General features: G+C 49.5%; 2 protein-coding genes across 3 annotated transcripts in view; one reads left to right on the top strand and one right to left on the bottom strand.

Moving 5' to 3' along the window:
- The window catches only part of LOC120949082 (coiled-coil domain-containing protein lobo), a 168,676-nt gene that overhangs the window by 803 nt on the left and 145,215 nt on the right, over positions 1-22,658 (top strand). The gene's annotated exons all lie outside the window — the stretch shown is intronic.
- LOC120949081 (protein distal antenna-like) lies at positions 145-21,055 on the bottom strand. 2 transcript variants are annotated; one of them, XM_040366073.2, is made up of 3 exons: positions 18,956-21,054; positions 3,965-5,107; positions 145-3,829 (listed from the first exon to the last, which is right to left on the bottom strand). In XM_040366073.2, exons 2-3 carry the CDS (start codon positions 5,094-5,096, stop codon positions 2,052-2,054), a joined length of 2,910 nt encoding a protein of 969 aa, XP_040222007.2. In that variant the 5' UTR covers positions 5,097-5,107; positions 18,956-21,054; the 3' UTR covers positions 145-2,051. The 2 variants fall into 2 exon arrangements, with proteins under 2 accessions (XP_040222007.2, XP_040222006.2); XM_040366072.2 differs by having other exon boundaries at positions 145-5,107; positions 18,956-21,055.

The raw sequence follows: 22,658 nt of genomic DNA on the forward strand, positions 1-22,658 counted from the left end.
GAAACTGGGTTTCGTCCGTCTTTCTCCAGTTTATCATTTCTCATTACGGGGCTATATAACATACAAAAAACAGAAGGAAAAGAATAACCAACCACATGTGAACAGTTTTTTTTCGCATTTGATAATGTAGTGTGTATTCGCAAATTTCATTTATGTATGTTCAACATTTTCTTTTTAGTGATAGAGTTCAAATTTTACAATTACTTCACGTTTTGTTTATACATAGGAATATCATCAGTGTGTGTGTGGCTCTGTTTTGTGTCTTTTGCAAAGATTCTTCTTCATTCGCGCCCCGTTGCGCTTTGCTTTCCGTTTTTGTTTTTGTTCTGCTTTTGCCATCAATTGTTATCCTAAAACACCACTAACCGCTAATAAAGTGGTGCGCGCGCGCGCACCGCTAACAGCATCTTGGCGCAGAGCTCGCTTCCTACGTTTCGTGCGCTGCTATCTTTCTGCTTTTTCTTCTGCTAGAGGAATTTTTCGTTTACTAGGAAATAGTCCAAAAAATCACAATGACATTTGTTTGTCGCGCTGCCTAAATTGTCCGCCCTATTTTCGCTTTCTCCGTCTTTTTTTTTACCTAAATATATAGAATATAGATGTGTATGGGTGAGTGTGTTTGTTCGTATGTGTATATATATAATATTTTTTTCTTCTCATCCTCTTTTGCGCTTGAATTGTTTTTGACTCCCAGTTTTCGGTTTTTGCTCCCTCTGTCAACGGTCTGAATTATTTTTTTTTACAATTTGTTTTTTTCAATATTTCCTAAAATGAAATACTTGCCCCGCTTGCCTTTGCAGAGATTTTCATGTAAAGAATCTGTTTTGTGTGTGTGTGTGTGTATGTGGGCTGTCAGGAAGATGAGCCTCACATACGTCTCGTTACAATTATGTGATGCATTGTAACCTACACTCCCCCTCATCACAGCAAAGAGAGCGAGAGAGAGAGGGGTGGAGCGTTTGTTTTTTTTTTTTATTTCTGTCGCTGCTACTACCGTTTAGAGTTTGAAATATGTTGGCTGTGTTTAGTTTTACGATTTAATTAATTCTTGAGCAAAAAACACACATAAGAACATCCATTCAGTGCGTGACAAGTTCTCCCTTGCGGGGGAAAATAGCGCAAACATATACTCTACGAGATCTTGCGTCTAAACTCAAGAGCGGAGGGAAATACGGCCGTTTGTACCTCCATATCGCGCTTGCTGCGTGAGCATGTGGAGTATGTGTGTGCGTGTGGAGCTATAGCTGTTGTCCCTTCCACCCTTTGTATCGTTACCGCATTTCGTTAAGTTACATAAGTTAAGGTGTGCTTTCTAAGTAGTTGTACATTTGGCATCATGGATCCGCGCAACAAATAGATGGATTTTTCATACCGTAGTTTGCTTCAGGTGGTAGGGTGCACGGGATACGCTTTAATCCTGTCCCAGCTCGACCCCAGTATCATTATCTTCAAAGTGTGCCGATCCACCCACTATCCGTAAATGCTCGCTTTGGCCAGTTTGTTTTCTGCTTTAAATTGAAACTCCTTCAATAACCCTGCCCACGATCGCTCGAACGCTATTTACAAACTTATTAACAATAGGTACACATATACGGGAGAGAAAGAGGGGGGGGGGGGGGGTAGGGGGAGCAGCAGATTAACTACAACTTAATGATAACTCAGCCAAAAAGGGGGAGAGAAAATGGAAGATACATTCAGGGGGAGGAGGGGGGTGGTTTGGAATTCATGCTATTTGTTTCCTATGGCGATTTAGAGTAAATATTGCCTCCAATTTTGGAATGTTTTGCGGCAAATGTTTCAGACGAACGAACAGAATCAACAGAAACATATATTGCAATACGTTAACCCGCTCCCGCTCGATAGTTTAGGAGCTTTATCATCAATTTGGGAATGTATGGAAATGAAAAAATTCAACTACTTAATATAGGTCGCCTTAAGTTAGTTCTAGTTTTGGGGTCTAGTTGTTTGCGGCAAACCCGATGAGCGTGGCCGTACGCCGACATACATCACTATGTACAACGATACACGACGCGGGCAGCAAGCGACGCGCCTTACTTGCGCTTGCGGATACGCGTGCGCTCCTCGGTACCGGCCCCTGCCAACGCACTGCCGGCCGTCGCTGTTTGCAGCTGCCGCTCGGCACTCAGCTTGATGCTGTTGAGCAGGTACTTGAACTGCATCACCTGCATGGCGGTCACGTTGGGGTCGCTGCAGGCTTCGAGCCACTTTAGGAACTTCTCACCGTGTTCCACCGCCTCGGCCGAGTTGCGGATGTCCGCCACGGCCACCGTCTGCTGCCCGTGGTTGGAGTCTTCCGACGTTTCGCTCTTCGCATCCTCCGCACCGGTGGTTGTTGCTTCGCCCTTCGCATCCAGCCGGGTCAGTTCGTCGCCGCCGCCGTTCAGCTCCGTGAGCGCTGTGCCGGTCGTCGGGCTGATGGAACCTCCGCGCACGACCATCGCAAGCAGCGGTGGAGGGGGCGATGGCGCCGCGCTGCTGGTAGTGGAGCACCGATCGTTGCTGTTGCCGCTGAACAGGATGTTGTCCAGCGCCTCCTTCGCGTCGGTCGACGAGCAGCGGCGGCGTTTCAATCCGGCACGCTTTCGCTCGTCCTCTGGCGCCGGTGTCACCTTCCCCTGGTCGGGTTCGTCGTCTGCGGTCACGCGCGGCCCGTCAGCGATGCGTGCCGCTCGCTCTTCATCGTCGTCCTCCTCCTCCTCCATCTCCTCCTCGTCGTGCTCCTCTACCCCATTGAGACCACCGCAGGCATCGGTCGAGGTGGCCTCCACTACCGCGGTGACGGACGATTTCGCCTCGCGCTCCTCACCATCGTCGAGTGCGGCGGCCAGTTCGTCGTCGTTCGCACGCTCCTCGGAGGTGCGTACCGGTCGCAGCAACCGCTCGCCACCTCCCTCCCGCGACCCGTGAGCGCTCATCGCTGAGGACGCCACCGACGAGGCCGACGAAGGCCGGCTGGGCGAGTTGGGATGCGGGTGGTAGCGCGAGCGCCGCTCGTCCCCATTGCCGGCCTTGCCGCTGCCGGCGTGATGGTTCGACAGGTCCTCCGGCTTCGAGTCACCATCGTTCGCCGCCCCACCCATGATGTTCAGATCCATCGGTTCGTCCTTCAGGTGCGCACTGAGATGGTGGTTCAGATGGTGATGGTGGTTGTTGTTGAGCGTGTCGACCGCGCTCGAGCCCTTGGTCAGCTGCGAGTAGAGGATGTTCTCGTAGGCGGCGGTCAGCGAGGCGGCCGTTGAGGCCGCTCCGCCCTTCTGCCCGGAAGCGCCACTGTTTTGGTTCTGCTGGCTGAGCGAGTTGTTGTTGTTGTTGTGATGGTGCAGTGCGGCCGCGATGGCGGCCTGCTGGGCCGCCTGCTGCTGCTGCTGTTCGCGCAGCGCCTGCTTGCTGTCGGGGACCACCGCGCTGGAGCCGGTGCCACCTCCCGTACCGCCGCCGGGCATCAGCGAGGCGCCGAACGTTTTGTACCACTGCCAGAACCAGGACGAGTTCTTCGTGTCCTCGGGCGTGAGCGACGGGGCCGACGACGGTGGCGTCGGTTGCGGCGTGCTGACGAGCGGCGGACCGACGAGCGGCGGCGGTGGCGTGTGGGGCGTGTGCGCGGTCGGCGGCAGCGCGGTCTGGTTCGGCGATCCGGCCCCGGCCGTCACGGAGCTGTTGAGTCCTAGGGGCGGGGGCGGCGTCGGCGGGCTGTGGCTGGCGGCGCGCGGCAGCGCCGTGTACAGATTGTTCAGCCCGAGCATCGCCTGCTGCGACTTGAGCCAGTACCAGAGCGCATCGTCGACGGGGGCGGCATTCGGGTCGCGACCTACGGAAGCATTGGTAGTGGTTGTAGTGGGTGTGCTAGTGGCGGGATTGCTAGAGTGGTTGCTGGATTTTCGATACTGCTCAGACAGTGTCGAGAGCCCAGCAGCGTGGTGGTGGGACTGTTGGTGAAGCATACCGTTACCGAGGAGCTCGCCGGACGAGCTTTTCTGCTGCTGCAGCTTGGCGAGATTGCGCACCGTGAGCGACGGGCCGGTCGAGCCGCCCGCGGACGACTTGTCCGTGCCGCCGCTGCCCGTCCCGTTCGCCGAACCACCGGTGCCGCCTCCGCCGCCGCCGCCTCCACCGTTACTGCTGTCCTGCAGATTGCTGCCTCGTCCATTGCCTCCGCCCGTGCCGCCATTGTTATTGGCGGCCGAGCTGCCGGAGCCCTTCGGGCGTACGTTGCGCAGGGACTGGGCGGCGGCGGCCGCAGCCGCCGCCGTATTGAGCCCCCCGGCCAGGCTGGACATCGTGGCCAGGCTGTGGTTGTTGTTGAGCTGCGCGATCAGGTTCAGGTTGGTGGCGATGTCGTTGAAGCTGAGGGCGAGCGGGCTCTGTCCCAGCCCCGACATGCCCGACAGGTGGCTCAGGCTGGTCAGCGGGCTGATGGCGGCCATCGACAGATGGTGGTCGGCTTTGGACGGATCGCCCCCGTGGTGATGGTGCTTGCCCAGCTCCGCCCCGTACGCCTTCGATTTGCTGAGCGCCGACATTTCGGCCGCCGTCTTGGCGAACTGGCTAAAGTCGGCCGGCGATGCGCCCGCCAGCCCGTTCATGATGATGTCGCCGCCGGACACGCCGAGCGGCCCGGACTTGTCGACGCCGCTGCCCGCTCCGCCGCCGCCTCCTCCTCCTCCTCCGCCGGACAGGTCGAGCCCGTTGAGGGAGCCGCGGGCGGCAGCCGCCACCTTGTAGAAGCTGTCGTCGTACTTGAGCTTACCGTTGCCCCCGAACATGGCCGACTCGAGCTTGAGGCGCTTCTCGGGCGGTCCGCTGAACAGTTCGGCGGCGGCGGCCGCCGTCAGTGCGGCCGCGGTCGCCTCGTTGCTGAGCTTCTCCGCGTTCTCGACCGACTGGCGGGACATGTAGCGCAGCTTCTCCTCGTTCTTGCACCAGCCGCGCAGCGTCGACTCCGGCACGCCAATGTCCCGGGCGACCGACGCCTTCGACTCGCCGTCGTGGATGCGCTGGATGGCGTCGATCTTGTCCGTCGCCGTGAGGTGACGGAGCGGGCGTTTGCCCTTGGTTGCTGTGGCCATCATCATCATCAGAAGCGATTCTGTGAACGGGAAAGAAGGAGCGAGGGAAACAAGCGTTAAAATTTATATGCTTAAAGGGAAATGTAGTTCTTATTGGAAAATGGAATGGATTTCATATTCTTATATTCTTCTGTAGTTCTTATTGGAGAATTGAATGGATTTGATGAATTCTTAACATTTTAAAAAATCTCAAATATCGAGACATTCATCAGAAAATGGTTATAATGTTTAAGGTTAAAGGTATATATTTGTCACTTTACAAGTCAAACAATTGATGACTCCCACTCCGAAAAATGTGTTTACTTCTCCCATCAGGAGTATTCCAAAAAGAAAAGGAGCTTTTCTCCAAAGTTGCGATAATTGTACATTGCACACGTTGAACCCCCCCAGAAGTCAACCAATCGGGTACGTAGTGTACGCATTCTAAAAAGCTTCCCCACCCCTGTTGCGCTGTGCAGCTCTCGAGTAGCTTTTTCTTGTGACGCACATTTGGGCCGTGTTATGCAAATCGGGAACCAATAACGGCCACGACGCACTGCGACCAGCAGCAGCAGCAGCAGCCTTATATTTTTCGTGGACATTTGCCGAAGTGCGCGTAGGTGGTGAAAATCGGAATTTGCGTACATTCCGCATCCCAGCACATGCATATGTACACAATTTTCCCTCGCACACACGGGTCACATACACTCATCTGCATGCGTGCTTTTCACGTGCGATGGACACAAGGTACCCGCCCACCGAAAGGAAGGGGAAAAAATCCACCCAGGACCAACATTTTGCTCCCCTACTGGCGTGTGGGGTGTGTGGGGCAGCAATTGCGGGCTTTTACTTTTTCCCAGCACAGTTTTCCAATGTCACCGCTCTTTGTGACTAGCAGCGGGACTGCTTCCACTTGAGGCGGCCTTCAGGGGGGAGGGCGGCCAGTCCTTCAGGTCAGAGTTTGGGTTGCGTTGCGCTATGTGCGCCTGCTCTCCCCCCCTCCTAAAGCGTGCTGACCAATCGAGCCATGGCGCATACATCCACTTCCACCACTTCCACACCACGATCGCGTGATGATGTCTCACTTGTTCGTGTGCGTGTGTGCGTGTGTCTGGTTGTCTCTTTTCCTTCTCGGCAGAGGGGATGATGATGATGATGATGATGATTCCCCACCAAGCTAGCTTTTATAGCCGCACTTTTCTACCCGTAACGACACTCACAAAGGCGCAAGGGGAGAAGCTTTTTAGGTGAGCGCACGTTTTGGGCACTCCCTCCCGTGTTGCACACGGAACTCACGCATCCGTTGGCGACCGAAACAGGGGAAACCAGCATGATGATGCCGTACCAGCCGCTACGCATTCATTCATAAACCGGCGTCACTCACGGAGCAAAAGCCCATTCGGTTGCGATGGAACTCTTTCTCCCGCTCGAAGGCTCTCTTTCTCGCACACAGGACGGTTGCCGCGGTGAGTGTGGGGGGGTTGATGTTTACAAAATTTCGCACATAAAGCGCAACACGCCACACACTCACAAACGCGTTCGATGCACCTACACAGTGGCGCTCGGGGCTGCATACCCGATGCAGCTGCAGCCTGTGAGCTGCAACGAGTGTCCCTTTTTCTCTTGTTGGCTGTTGAACACATCGGGAAAAAGGTTTGTGGAGGGATTTTATTTTCTCTTTCGTGTGCCTTCTTTTTTTTTTCTTCATTTTACACTACATAAAGGATGCAATTCGAGTGTATATGTGCAAGGAGAGTATATGGAAAGTTTGCGATTTTTTTTGGGAGTTTTTTTGGTTTTGTCTCATGTTCAGCTCTAGCCTATACAAAAGGAAAACCCTCATGCGCACCAACTGACCACGTGCATTTACGTGCAGCGGTCGCTTTTGTACGACACGACTTGGTCAGCGTGCATATGTTCGCTGAAGGGTCATCGTTGGCTAAAGGGAGACGAAACATTGTGCAGCAAAATTGCATCCTGCAGAGGGTGTTCTGCTCTCTGCCGCTGCAGGCGAACCACATCGGGATGTCTCGCTTTGTCACACAAACATCTGGGGACTGGATATTTTGTCTATTGTTGTGTAAAGGTGTTCTAAGAAATACACACACACACATACACACCGGCGGTAGCGGTTAAGAAGAGAACAGGGAAGAAAAAGGATTGCAACAATTTTTATGTAACAAGGTACGTTTTCTTTTTTCTAGCCTTTGTTTTCTTTCTATTTTTATGATTTGCTCTGTCTCTTGCCCATTCGTTCATTCGTTTCATTGTGAAAAGTGCAGTGTGGATCCCTTCGCCGTCTGTCCTATTTTTGTACTGTCTGGCGCGCACGAATAATGCATTGTTTGAGGTTTTCTTTTCTTTTTTTTTTTGACCAACCGTTTCCCATCATCCACTTCGTTCCTTTCTAGCGCATTATGCTACTATTAAGTATGCTCGGCACGTTTGCCTTCTTCGTTTCTGTAGCCGTGGCCGCGCGGTGCTCGGTGCGGCATTGGTGGTGGTTAGAAAACTATATTCTCCACGAAAAAAAATGAAGAAAAACAAACGTTTGCTTGTTTGCGGGGAGGAAAAGAAAAAAAAAAAAAGAACACTCCCTCGGCACATTCTGCACATTGGTGCTGTGACCGTGACAGTGAGGCAAAAATTCACTTTTCCTCGCATTAATTCATATAAACAAACCCACACACACAAGCACACAAGCACACAGTTGTCGAAAGAAGGGGTTTGGAATGTACTACTTTGTTCTGGGCGCAACCAAAGGCTAGGAAGGATGGAAACTTTTACTTTCGTTTGCTGTGTTCTCTACGAAATTTATTGTGCTCTACGCGCACACAGCCACCGTCCTTCACCATACCCACACCCGTGTTTTGAAGGCGAGTGGGGGGTGCGGTGGGCAGTAGTAAAACCGAATGGATTTTTATTTCACTGCTGCTGCTGCTGTTGTGTGTGTGTCTGCACTTTGTTCTATATTCGCTCATTGCCGTGCCTCTTGCCGTGCAATCGCGTGGGAGTAAAAGTGAAAGTATTCAACCGAGAGAGCAAAGGAAGGGGTACTAGTGGTAGTGTAGTGTAATTTGTTACAAGTTTTAGTTTCTTTTTCTGTTGCGTAAATGTAGTAGAGAGTTTTTGGCACCCTTGCAACAGCTGAGTGGCGGGGTTTGTGTCTGTGTGTGAAGGAGCGATTACTAAACGTTCTTTTATTCTGCACTAATCAGGGTAAAGTTTGACCTTTTATGCAACAGTACACATATATGCACATAAACTGTAGTTGTGTGTCTGTGCTTCTCCAGACGGTGCTATTAATTCGGTTTGGTGTATCACTTGTGTGTGCATACTATCATCCCATTATATCTTGCACTGAAAGATGATTTAATTTGCCACAAATCAACCCTTGAGAAGCTTTTTTTTGTGTAAAGGTGTGAATTTCATAAAATGATGTTGTAAAATCGTTACGCTCTTGCGCTTATTAGCATAGAACACCTCAGAGAAAGAGAAACGATGCGCCCCCATATCAAGGCCACGCTCCATCGTTCCAGCAACAGCACACAATGCACGACACTGAGGGGGCGAGCGGGCCGGGTTTGCGTGTTTAACACTTTCACCGCCATTTTCTTTGCCATTTCAAGCCGCTCACCAGACGACGGCTCCCTTGTCCAACATTTTATTTCTTTTCCGAAGAATAGAAGCCAAAAAAAAGGGAGGAAAAATCAACAAATGATTGTAAGCTGTAGTGTATCCTCTGCTTCTGGAAGTAGATATGCAACCCTCAACACAAAAAAAAAATCGAATAAAAGAACACAAAAATAAGTTTCCTTTGCGCGCCAGATATAGGAAAGAGCAAGCCGGTTGCGTGTAACTGGCTTGAATCTCGTCCACGGTAGTTTCGGTAGTAGCAGCCCAGTGCATGATCCCGTGTCTGGATTTATCGAAAAACAGCTTAACGGATTCACCAAACTCATACACACACACAAACATTGCCGTCTAGCTCCATCAGGAGGTCGAGTCCTTGCGGCCGAAGGGAATTGGTTGGCCTGTGTAGCAGCATCCGATAAAAGTTATGTGTATTTTTTACGATTTGATTTATTTATGGTTCTTCTCTTTATGTGTTTCCTCTTTGTGCCGGACTCACCACTGTGTTTGTGGTGCCGGGTGCGAGTGTGTGTGTGTGTTGCTGCTGGGTGGTGATGCTGGCTTTGTTTCCGTTCGTTACTGCTTTTCTCTCCAGAAGCGACAGACGGGGTGTTGGTCGTTTTGTTTTCGTTCCGTCTCGGTTGTCCTCCCGGGCTCAAAGGTCGGGACTGCTCGCTTACTACACTACAGTAGGTGCACGTTGAAGTTGACGAAGGCGAATGTCAAGGAGTTGGAACCGTTGTTGCTGGCAGTTGCTCATTCCCGCGCGCACTGTCTGTTGTCGGCCGGTGAGAACACAACTGCGGCTTTTCTGTGTGATAACTACATCAACGTGGCCAGGCAGTAGCAGGAGCATCATCAGCCTCATCGTCATAATCATCCTCCCTAAGCGTTTCAACAACATAACATCGATTTTGCCCACCTACACCACCCCACACAAGAGCAGCAGCAGCAGGAATATCGGAGGAAAGGTGTGCGTGAGAAGAGAATGAGCATTTTCGAGTGTTGTGAGCACATTATTCTGCTGCTGCTGCTGCTGCTGCTCCAAACGCAACATAACATAACAACACATAACTAACCTATTCACACACCACCACCCCCACCTGCTACTCTTCCTCTCTCTCTATCGGCTCCGTCCACCGAGATTCATGGCAATTTCGCTGTGCCTTTCACACGTAAACTGTCAGTCGGCACGGCGGCGGCAGCACTCTCGTTCTCGATATGGTGCGCCCGTTCTCGCATGCAACAGGTTGGCAGTTAATTATATTTTTCTCCTCGTGCTTTTCTGCTTTCCGAAACGCAGGCGAACGCACATCTTCCTACCTACCCCCTCCTCGCTTCGTTCTCGGGCACGCAAGTAAATCATAAAGCAGCAAAAATTCGCTTTGCGTCTGTCGCCTTTCCCCAAGGCGCGACTTTGCGTTTTGCTGTTTCGCTGCATCGCACGTTCAAGTGTGATCAGGTAATTTGTATCATTTGCTAATGAGGTTCATTGCGTAAGAAGGGGTTTTTTTTGCACAGTAACTTTGAGATGCAAATTATCCTGTGTCCGGGCAATTGGTATGGAATTAACTGACCGATTGAAAACGGAGTGCGTGGGTCGTGGAAATCATCAACCTGACTTCTCAGACGACGTTGAGTTACATTTCTCTTCGGTAGTAGATTAATGATGATTTTAAATGGATCATCTATTTCTGATAATTTTGTACAAAAAAAAAAAAATATAAGGAAAACCACGTGCAGGCTTCCAACTCTGCAGTCATGCGATGCACGCGATATCTGTAAAAGCAAAATTTGCATAAATGCGCTCAAACTTGCAGGCTCTGGAATGTATGGCAAATTTTGGAAATATTTCTATGTGTGTTTTGGTGGTTCACAAAGAAGCTGGTAAAGAAATTCTCGCATCTTCGTGCGTTTGGCACAATTTCCATAATTGACTTAATTTCTCCCGCTGCCGCACTTTGACGCATTGATTGAAGGGAATCCCCCCGCCGATCGTATCGCAGAATCTAATGATGTGCCACGAAATACAATGTAGAAAGAAACACAACAAAAAACAAGAGCTTCCAAAAGAAGGGATATTATGTTCTGGCAGCGGTGTCTATGCCCCGCGGACAGCAGCCACGCCGAAAAACGGTAAATTTCGCCACGCAGCACGCAAATTGAAAGTCTCGCCCCGGCCCGAAGGTCAATCGAAACCACCATATCACGGTAATGACGATCGCGCGATCGAGCCCGTGGTTTAGGAGGTGCAGCAAGCAAAAAAGCTAAAATCAGAGACTGATAGACAAGGAGATCGAGCAAAAAGCCAGGATGAAAATAAGGGCGCGGCGAGTGCGGGTATTAGCACCAACCCCCCCTTTTTTTGTTGGTTCGACTAAAGCCATCTTAATTAGGTGCAGAGCGCACGAATTTCTGTGAAACTCTCGCCATTTCTTGGGCAGTGGGTTAACTGTGTTTTTTGCTGTTGTTTTTGAGCCTCACCAGCTAAAAACCGTCTAATTTAGTTGCATCTTGATTGTTTGCTCGGGCTCGCATATCAGGCTGGGTGAGACATGAAAACAATAATTTTGACCACCGCACGGCGTGGCCTGTGGTAAGGAGGCTTAAGGATTGTTGGTATCGCGCATCGATCGGAACCCTCTTCTCTGGATTCGGGCAGAGCAAAAATGATCATAATAACGGTTGTTGGTGTTTTGGCGTGTCTGGCTCGTATCTTCGTTTTCTAACGGTATGTGGCCCTAAAACTGCGTCTTACAAATCGCAACAAAACTCACACACACACACGCCACGCATACATGGTCAGTTTTAAGTGGCAGGGTTGTGGCATGGAATCACGTAATAAGCAATGCGGGAAATCAAACAAATTGTTAAATGAACGTTTAAAATCCCGCGTTTTTGTCCAGTGTTTAGTTTTACCAGGAAAGCAAAATGCATACTTCCAGGCGCTTGTTAGGATATCTTATTTTTTTTTTTTATAAAACAAAGAACAGTTTATTCACACTTATAACAAAAAATTCTTATTCGCTAGCTTAAATCTATAATAATTCTTGTTTAACATATTATGTTTTTCAATTGATTTTTGCCTATGCTATTGGTGAAATTCTCTTTGTAAATAAATATTAAATAATTGATAAATAATGACATAATTTTAGCTCTTTTTTCTTTTTTTATATTATTCATATCTGGTTTAATAAGTTCATGAAAATTTGGTTTTATATGCAACTCGTCCTTCACTATTTGTGTAAACAATATCCATATGTTTTTAATATTTTTACAATCTTTAAATTTATGCTCGAGATCTTCGATATTTCCACATTTCTCACAGTTCGGGTTTGTTTTCATTCCGAATTTAAATTTAATTTCTTCTGTCATAATTTTTTCATTTACCAAAAGATAATAGTAGCTTCGTTGTTTTGAATTCATTTTGTTATTATTAATATTACGCCATATCTTGTTCCAATGCAGTGATGGTGTTTTAGATTGAATATGTGGTAGAGGAAGCGAATCCGTAACTTTTTTGTAAATTTCTTTTGCTGAAGGATTATTTTTATATCTATCATTTAAATAGGCTAGTTCAGTTCTTATTGGCACTAAACAAGGATAGAATGATGGAAGATCTTTAATGTTAGGTGGATTTTCTATTTGATTCAAGAAGCTTTTTGTAAATGGCATGTGTTGTTTTTCAATTAGGTGTCGGTTGATCAATAATGTTTTAAGTTTGAGTTCTGGTATTAGCAAGTTAAGACCTCCCTTGGCTTTGTTTAGAGCAAGTTGTTGCATTTTTACTCTTGGCCCTCCATTTGACCATATGAATATTCCCAGATAGAATGTAAGCCTCCCAAGATGGTATTTGCTTATTGTCATAACTGATCCAATGTACGACAATTTCGATGTTAGGAAAGTATTGGCTAGTATAACCCGTTGCTGAATGTTGAGCTCCCTCATTCTGTGCTGTCTTACTAATTGAGCAAACTTATGTGTTGTCGCTTCCCAATTCAATTTCATCGTCAAACGAAATGAGTTTGTGAATAGAATCCCTAAGATTTTGATTTTTTCTCTGTTTTCAATCCATTCTGTGTTGATTCTATTTTGATTATTGACTACTCCTATGTCCATTGCCAGGGATTTGTTTGTGTTAAGCTTTGCTCCTGACTCAGTTTCGTATTCCTCGAATGCTTTTTTTATGTTGAATATTTTATTAAGATCCGTTGTGATAATAGAAATGTCATCTGCATAACAGTTGACTAGATCATTCTGACTGTTGCATATGTTTTCTAATTTGCATAGAAGCGGGTGTATATACAAGGTAAATAAATGCATTGCCATGGGGTCTCCTTGCCTTACCGATCTTTTTATATGAAGTTTTTCTTGGAGGGATCCATTTATGTACAATCTTGAAGTAGATACTGAGTAAATTTTTTTGATGAGCGTTATAAAGTTTTCTTTAAATCCAATTGCCGTCAAGGTTTTATACAAATATGTATGGTCGACTCGATCAAATGCCTTTTCCATGTCAAAAGAGATGAGTTTTCCTGCTATTTTCTTTTCCTTGAGGTTCATAATTCTATCTTTAATCGAAAGAAGTGCCTGAAAGATATTGTTTTTTCCGTTGCCACATTTCTGAGAAGATGTTAGGATATTGTGTGTGTCAAGGATATTTTTCATTCTGAATTTCAAAATTCGACTAAAAATCTTATAATCTGCGTTGAGCAGTGTTATAGGCCTCCAATTTTCGATTTCGAAGGTATTATTATCTTTTGGTATTAAAACAATTATTCCTTCAACAAATTCGGGTGGAATATCATTATCAAGAGCTTCATTGATTATAAGATTAAGTTCCTTATGAATAATATCAAAAAATGTTTCATAGAACTCATATGGTAAACCATCTAATCCTGGACTACGATTTTTAGTTGCTGTTCGAATGGTATGAAATTGGAAACCGAAGCAAACCGAAGGTGCACTCGGAGGGAATTTATTCGCGAGATTTTCGCTCACCGCTCGGGTTTGAACAGGTTTTGCCCTCGACGGGTGTTTGCAACACACCCCTTGCGCTCTTTCTCGTTACCCCTTCCCCTGGTGCAAAGTATCCCTCCTTTTGCCACCTTGCGTGTATTTTGTTACAATACCTGCGTGTGTTTCTGTTCCTGTTCTTTCCTCTGCTGCTTCTCAGCGTAATTGGCGCGCCGGGCGAAAGTTGTCGTTTTTCTAACGGTTTTGTCGAGCCGCGATGGACTCGAAACACACACACCACAGTGGTCAGCGTGTTTCGCGGTTTCGTGATGCGATTGGCAAAATCAATAGAGGGGGATGTGGTGAGTACGGCGGGGTGAAAAAAGAGAGAAACCAACAAGAAAACGGTCCGCTGAATTTGCCCCAACACACGCGGCGGATATTTTTTTTCTGTATTAACCCTCCGCTACCCTGAACACAAAGGCAAAGTCGGGTCCCCTTTTTTTGCGATGTCCTTCTTCGCGGGCCCGTTGTGTGTCTGTGCGTCCGTGTGTGTGTGTGTGTGTAAAGGTCGTCGTTCTGAGGAAACAGGACGGTGCAGCAGAGCAAGCAAGCGAGAAAAAAGGGGTAAAACGGGAGGATAATCGACTTCCACATCCGCCAGCAGTTCGCTCGAGTGTGCGACATTCTACACCCCTGCCCCGGCCACTCTAACCCTTTCCGCCGCTTCCCACCTGTGTACCATTCGGGTGCGCGGAATGGGAAAACGGACCCACGCGATGTCCATCCGGTTTGGTGTCGCCGCGCGGTGCTGTGTCAGCTCAGCGACAAAAGAAGGGTGCGCGTGCAAATATGTGTGTGTGTGTGTGTGTGTCCCATGGCCGGCTGAGCATGGCGCGCAAAGGAAACGGCAACAAAATGAGCAACAAAAGGTGCATAATTTTGAATATCACAAACGCACCATCCCTGGGAGGGGGGAGGGGACTACAAGGGAGCGCAAGGATACGTCTCGCGCGTGTGTGTGTGTGTGTGCACCCTGTTCTCCCGTGCAGTGTTGAGCGTTCAATGTGCCAAACACGGGCGCAGGTTGGCATTACCGCAGGAAAAGAATCGCTAAAATTAACACGCGGTACATTAGTTAGGGGGGGGGGGGGGGGGGGGGTGGCCGCCTGTGGTAGTAGCCTGGTAATTGCACTTGGTCAGAGGTGTGTGTGTGTAGCATGTGCAGGTTCGACCGAGAACAAAGTCTCCCCGGCATGATGGAGTCATGGTAAGGATATTGCGATGAAGCGGCTTTTGCTGGTCGTCGACCGCTCTTTGTTGTGACGCGTCTGTTAATTTATTAGGCAAAAGGTATATCAAACGCGAACGGACAGCAGATGCCAGGTTGTGTCTGTTTTTGAGGAGCGAAAAATACGCTCCAAAACCAATCAACAGAACCAGTCGGCAAATCAAATACTCGGTGAAGAAACATTACTCCATTGGCCACGTTCTCTATCGAATTTTGTAAGAACGAAAACGCATTGGCAAGTGCTGGTAGTTGTCTCTAAATGTCCACTTACACACACATACACACATACACCATAAAAATACCAAAAATTAGAAACTAGGCCTCAAAACAAACGAGCAAAAACTAGCAAATGACACCGAAAAGGATGCCACAACCTCGCCAACCGGTCTAATGTAAGAGAAAATGGCTACCGGACGGAATACGGGCTGTTCCAAGTGGGGTGTTTTTTTTTCACGATGACAGGTTAGCCGTACACCAAAAATCTTAGAACGCTGTTAGGTAAAGCCCACAGCTTCCGAACTCCCTTAACCTTAGCATCGAATAAAGAGGACCATCCACCAGCAACAACAAAAACCCCAAAATGAACGAAAGAAAGTGACTGAAAGCAAGCAAAAAAAAAACGCACACATTACACGCGCTTACACACCCGCAAGCCTACCCACCCCTCCTTCCATGGCTCCTCTCTTTTTGGGCAACCGAGCCAGGACACTCCGCACTATTGTGTCACCCTCCTGTATCTGCGCTAGAGAGTAGTTTGGTCAACAGTGTGTGTGTGTGTGTGTGTGTGTGTGCGAGCATTACAGAATATACAGGCAGGCGTCGGTGGCGGAAGAACGAGGAAAGCAGACGGTTGGAAAAAAAATATCGCCAACAGAGCCGCGGTGGTTCCTGCCTGCGCCACTAGGAAATAGACGTGGGGGAAAAATCACGAAGAAAGAGCGAGAACAAGCAACAAAAAAAAAGGCAAAAAAGGATCTATCAGAACCTACCAACACACACACATATACCCACAAACTACTAGAGTGGACACGTTTCCTTGCGTACCACCTCACTCACTCACTCTCTCTCTCTCTCTCTCTTTCTTGCTCTCGTGCATCCCTTCCCAATCACCACCACGACCCGTTGGGTGGCAAGATTCCGCATTTTCTCCTAGACTCAGCCTTCCGACCAGACCACTCCACCCTCCTTCCCTCCGTGCTTTCGCAGCATCCCGCTTTCCTGCCCGTGCGGGTTTTGGGCGGGAAGGGAAGTGCGCAAAAAATCGGCAAGAAAACGGGGGGCCCCGGGGGTCAGTCTACCGCGAAAAGAAAGGACCGCGCCGTTCCGTTTTTCGCTCGAGAATGTCCTTTCCGCGTATGTATGCAGCGTAAAGAAGAAGGACCGCGCGCGTGTGTGTGTCTGTGCTTGTATGTGGGTATTGCACGGGGATGGTAAAGGAGCAGGAGGAGATGGGGGGATGATGTGTTTTGGATTTTTGTGCAGTGTGGCGTCCACTTTTTTTTTCGCTGCACAGCAGCAGCACACTACCTCCACTCCCCGCCCTCCCCTTACTCCTCGCCACGCCGCTCACACCATGTGGTACACATCCATCGACGTCGTCTTTCTTTAGCGCTTCTATTTATTTTTCCCCTATCTTGCGTCCCTCCGGTTTGGCTGCCGCTGCTTGATGGTTGCCCTGCAGCCCTCCGCCCCCACCCTCCTCTTGCAGTGACCGGCGCACGTCCGGCAGGCGAAGGATTTTTGCTTCAGCCCATCAGGCGAAAGCAAAAAAAAAAAAACAGGCCGTCAAGAAGTAGCCGCGCGCACACGAATGCGAAGGATAAGAGTTTTCGGACATCCGATCCGCGAGCGCCGCGTGCTTGGGATTGAACTTCGTCCTCCACTCACTCTGCTGCTTAGTTCTTCTCCTCCTCCTGTGTGCGCTGCTTTGTTCCTAACTTTGGTCGCTTTCTTGCCCGCCTGGGACGCTAGCCGGTGGGCGACCGGGGCCGCCATCGAGTGTGTTGATCCTGACGTTGATTTTCTTCGCGAACATTCACAGCTTTCACCGTGCCAAGGTGGTGGTACACCCTGTGATAGCGGCGCGCGCTTGCTGCAGCCGACAGTTCCAGGAACGGCCCCCGAGGCTAGGCGCGCGGCTCCTTTCCAGCAGCAGCTATCCGCGGGACCGGACGACCAGCAGACCGAGTCCCTCCGAAAAGGAGAGAAAAAAAAACACACTCACACACACACACACAGCAATGGCAAATGGTGTAGTGACGACAACGAAAAAAAAGGGAAAAACAGCGGCCCAAAACATAAATGTACCCCTCGGTGCGCATTACGAGATTTCAGCCGTTTTTGCTTTGGCTGCAGTGCAGAGAAAGAGACAGAGAGAGTGTGAGAGAGAGACAGAGAGTGCGAAGGGGCTCCTCGCCTGTTTGTCTCGGGTCTATTTTCGGCTGTTGTTTTGCTGTTGTTGTTGTTGCTGCTCCTTTAGTTTGACGGCCATGCGCTGCTGACCGGCCATAATAAATGCACCACCCGCCCCGCCCGCCCCGCCCCGCCCGCTACCGTCCAAAGTGTGTGCGATGCGTCATTTTCGCAGCAACGAACCTGAAGGGGACAGGATAACGACAGCCGCCGACCAGGGCAGGGCCCGTACGTTTCAAGATGTAGAAAGAAGAAGGAAGGACAGAAGTGAAGAAAACAAACCAAAAAAAAAAAAACACACGGAGATATTCAGCAAGACAAACCCCCGCCACAACCGTGGTAAGGGTAGAAACGGAAGGCAACAAACAGTGGCACAAAAAAAAAACAAAAAAAAAAAACAATACGGCAACGACGAGGACCCCACACTCCCGTCCAAAAAAACCTTCCGTCACAAATTAGGTAGCCGTAAGCGCGGGTGGCGCACGTATGTGTGTCAGGGTGTTGGGCGTAAGTTTGTGTGTGCGTTTTTTTTAAGGTTTCCTTTTTTTCGCTACCCTTAAGGGCCGTTTGCCTGCATATGCCTCCAGGGGACGGAACACAGTTGCTGCACACGATTTTGGGCTGTGTGTTTTTTTTTTTTTTTGGTGTTCCAAGTTTTGAGACGTCATAATTGTTCGTATGCATCTCTCCAAACGGTTTGGCCATTTCAGGGCTGCAGGTAGGAGGCAAAAAGCAAGAAGCTGTTCCAGTGAAAGTGGGTGGGCTTAGCCAAAAATTTTCCACGATTAATTAGCGACGAAGCAGCTAAGGAGAGGGCGGGGGGCATTGACCTAGCCGAAGCCGGCGGCGTAATCGAGACCAACTGGCCAAGCAACAACCGATGGTTTTCTCGATGGTAATTAAAATAGAGCCTGGCATGTGTCGCATTGAGGATTTTGGATTTGTTTTTTTTTGTCCGTTTTGTGGGTACGGCTAATCTTTTTAAAAGCTTGAAGGTCGTATGTTTGAACTGCGCCTTTTGTACCTTTTTGGTTGGCATTTACCTAGCAAGGACCTTTAGCCCTAGCGAGAAGGTGAACAAATGGCCTTAACAGGTTTTTCGGCGAAATGCTGGTGCGCCTGTTGCGGGGCCAGATTGATAAAGCTCAGGCGTCTCATAAACAAAGCCACGTGTTGTTGTTCAGTAAGCGGGCCACAATTAAGGTTCGTTATCATGTCAAGTCATCTCAAAAAGAGAAAGAGCGAGAGAGAGAGAGGGTGCGATAGCGAGACAGCTCCTCCAACTGTTGATTCGATTCCACGTGCGATTCCCACCCAGTGGCTGTGATCTTGTGTTCGCCCCCCACACTGTCTGTGGGTGTGTGTGTGTGTGTGTCTTCATTCAACAATGGGTTCTAGTAACCACTCCACCGGGATGTCGCTTAGCGCTTCATCGTCTCACAGCCTCGTGCTCCTTTTAAAATCAACACTCAATCTACAAAAATTCGCGGAAATAAGCCAGTTGTCAGTTGGATTTAAAACCGCCCCACCAAACAGCGCGTGTTGGGGCGGCTGGTCAATGAAAAACAAAAAGAGGGAGGGGGAAAGGCAAACTTACGTGCACTTGGCGACGTCCTCGATGACGGTGAGGCGGCACTCGTTTCCCGGTATCTCCTAATTTTACCGAACGTTATTAACCTTTCGGTCGCCAGTGAGGTGGAAGAGGAGGAGGGGGAGGCGCTGCTGGCGAACGCCGTCGTCGTGGTGGTGGCCGTTGGAGGTGGTGGTGGTGGTGGCGTCGTTGCCGCCGCCGTCGTTGTCGCGCCGGTGTGCTGCCGCAGCTGGTCGTGCAGCCGGTGCCGTTGCCGGGGCCGCTGGTGATGGGGGGAAGGAGGAAGATGCGGTTGGCGGTTCCGGGCCAGTACGAAGCCGGTACTATCGTGCCCGTGGACGCTACCACCGGTGGCGCTAGTAACCTCCACCGTTGCGCACGGTTGCTGACCCACCGCGCCCCTTGCCTGGCGAGCGGGTCCGGTTCAGAACGAAACTTTTGCAAACACACACACACACACGCTTACACAAGCTTACACACTTGCACGCACCCGCACACTGTGCGTTGAACGGTTGAACAAAAGGCGCGCTTGGGGGGAGCCTGTGCTTGCCTTGGGTTAGTTGTTGTTTGCTGCTGCCACTGCTGACGGCACGGAATGGAATGGTTTTAAACACGATTCATCACACTCATGCACCCACACACAACACACAGTGAAACACTTTTTTTAAGGAGTGTGAAGGACAGCGCTTATCAGCAGCGAACTCGCAGATCAACACACGCTTCGCTTCGCTGTAGGTCAGATACGCGCTCGTTTGACGTATTCGGCACTAATACTGTATCCAATCGAGCTGTTCGAGCGTTTGCGATCCACGCGTGGATCGCAATTGTGCGTATGTGTGTCTTGTACGTCCGTTTTCTAATAGCGCCGAGCGGGGTAATAACCTTCCGCCTGTACCGCCAAATCACAGATAGGCGCGATCAACGCCGGCCACAGTTCGCGAGCTTTCAATCACTAACACGCGCGCGGCTAAGGTTTGATGTGTTTGATCGGCCGCTACCACCACTACACACTGCACTACAAAGGGGGCAGGACACGCACACACAAATTGTAAAGCCGCGTAACTAGACCGGGGAATCGCTGGGACACTGTTCACTACACGGTGTTCGATCGTTGGAGCCAAAGTTGGCAGTGATTTGGTAGTACTCTACTCCTCGCTTGTGCTTTGCCTGGTTTGCCGGTTGCTGCTGGCTGTTGGCAGTTGCGGGTCAAACCACGGAATACGCCGCAAGTGTGTCGATCGAGCGCACCTAACCGCTCCACACACTGGAAGCCATCGTGCAGTAGTGTGAGCAAGAGGACGATCACCACGACCACCACCGAACATGGGAAGAAAGCCGCGCTAATGATAAACGCGGGTGCATTATTCCCACCGCTTTGCTTTCCCTCTTTTGGTGTGCGTTTGGCTGTGTTGAAGCGGCTCACTCTACTCGCTGTTGCCCACCGCACACACTGTGTCTTGTGTCTACGCTTAGCACTTTGCAAATATTATCCTCGTTTCGTTGCTGTGTGTGCACTTTTCAACATTCTTTTCATGCGCTGAGAAAATTCACCTTTCTTTTGCACCTCGGTTTGTTTTAATACCTTGTGTGGTTTTATTTTCGAACACTTTGCACACACGCGGTTTTCTTTTGCACGCTAATATTCTTTTTCACTACACACACACACGCTCACGTTGGCCACGCAGGATGGGGTTTTTATTTTCGCACAAATTTCGCCTTTTTTTCGCGCACCCGCCAATTGACAAAAAACAATATCTCAACGGGCTGAACTGTTGTCGCCGATTAGCGATTCTCTGGTACGCGGGTTCCTTCTGTGTAGCGGTAATAATTAGATGCAGAGTTGTCTGGTGTGTTTTTGTGTGGCGCGTTTTCAGCAGCAGCGCAGCGCGAAGAATACGCACCGTTCGCCTCGTCCGCGTAAAATAAAATTGAAGTTGTTGTAGCGGCGATGTTGTGCCGTTGGTCCGCGCGGGCTGCTGCACGCCGTCGGCCGAAGCTGGCCCGAAGTGCGTTGCGGGCTCACGGCTGTTCAAAAGCCGAAGTACGGCGCTCTCGCTCTCTCTGCCGCTCTGCTCGCGGAAGGGACAGAAGTGGAATATCCGCGACGCGGTGCATCAGCTCCGTTCTTTCACTCACTCTCTCTCTCTCTCTCGTTCGTTCTCTTTCTTTCTCGCGAAGGGTTCTGGTAGGATACATAATGTGTATATGTGTGTGAGAGAGGGAAAGAGTGAAGGAGAGAGAGCGAGAGAGTGCGACCGTGTGAGAATGTCGCCTCTTTGGATGGCGCTCTGTCGACGGCGACGGTGTTTATTGTTTATTTATAGTTTTACCGAAAAGATAACGATAAAAAGACGGAAACACGCAGTCTTGTCAGGAGAGACGTGTTAATCAAGATGAAATAGTTTGTAGTCTTTAACCGTATGTTGTTGCGTTTTTCAATGTGCAAAACAACAGCTCTCTTACGAAAAGGAGTGAGCGCTTTATCCACAGCAGTTGGACAGAGCGCCGCCTAAGTTAGCGGTTTCTTGCGATCCTCTCTTCCTCCCGGGTGGTTCCTCACCGGAAGCCCAGCGCCAGTGAGTGAGTGGGAAAGAGACACACTGTGTCCGAAAGTCGGTGTCCAGTATGTACATGCATGTGTGTGCGTGTGTGTGTGTAAAGAGTATTTTGTTGTTGTTGCAAAAAACTCCCTTCCCGTGATTCTTGGGAAACGCGGAGCCGGTGCGAGCGGTGCGTAACGTCCGAAACGCGCGCGCTATCGCAACACGCATCAACGCCAAACTATTCCACACGCCACCACACTACCTTCACCACCCTTGGATATCAACCAGAGTATATCAGCAGCACTGTGGTCAGTCCGAACCGACGGGGAAAGAAAGATTTTGTTTCACTCCCTCCGGTGGGCTCTATTTTCGTGGCAATTTGCCCGCGCCCCTGCTTATTTTCTTTTCCACCGTGCCCACCGTTGGCATTATTATTAGCAACTTCTTTTTCTTACACACCCCCACACACACACACACACACATACATATATACATGCATTAGGGCCAGTTCGAGAAACACTACCCTTAGAACGCACGCGATGTGACCGTTTATTGTTGTTCTTCTACTTTCCACGGAGTTGTGTTGTTTTGCTGTTGTGCCGGTTAGCGAACAACGTGCTGTGAGGAGCAATTCTTGGAAGAGGGGAATAATTGTTGAAGACACATCCTGCAGTCCTCGCGATACCATCGTCTCTGGAATGCAGATAGACGCTTAAAATTTAACGCATTTGCACCTCTAATGAGCGGTGGGTTAGCATAAAGGGGCTTCATTTTTATGTGCGCATCTCGCTAGCCCTATGTGTGGAAGCGCTCATAATGCCCGTCCATCCTTCAACAGTGCAGATGACAAAGGGAGCGAAGGAAGGAAACAAACAAAAAAAAAAAAAAAACACCACCCAAGTACAGCGAAAACACAATCCATCTCCCGCGGGGTCGCGCGTGTAGCCCTGCCGCGTCTGGCAGTGATGGCATCCTTTAGCGCGTTTCCCGCTGCTTTCGCTGAAATTGGCAGCGCAAGAAGGCGCACAAACAACGCGGCGGCGATGGTCGTCTTGGTCGTCTTCTTCTAGGCACTACCATCATTACGTTCCACATAGGACGCGTCCATCGCGTTGAGCTCGCGGCAGCATTGAGGGATGTCCAAGTTCAGCTTACATACGCGTGTG

The sequence above is a fragment of the Anopheles coluzzii genome, chromosome 2, assembly GCF_943734685.1.
Source record: "Anopheles coluzzii chromosome 2, AcolN3, whole genome shotgun sequence".
NCBI lineage: Eukaryota > Metazoa > Arthropoda > Insecta > Diptera > Culicidae > Anopheles > Anopheles coluzzii.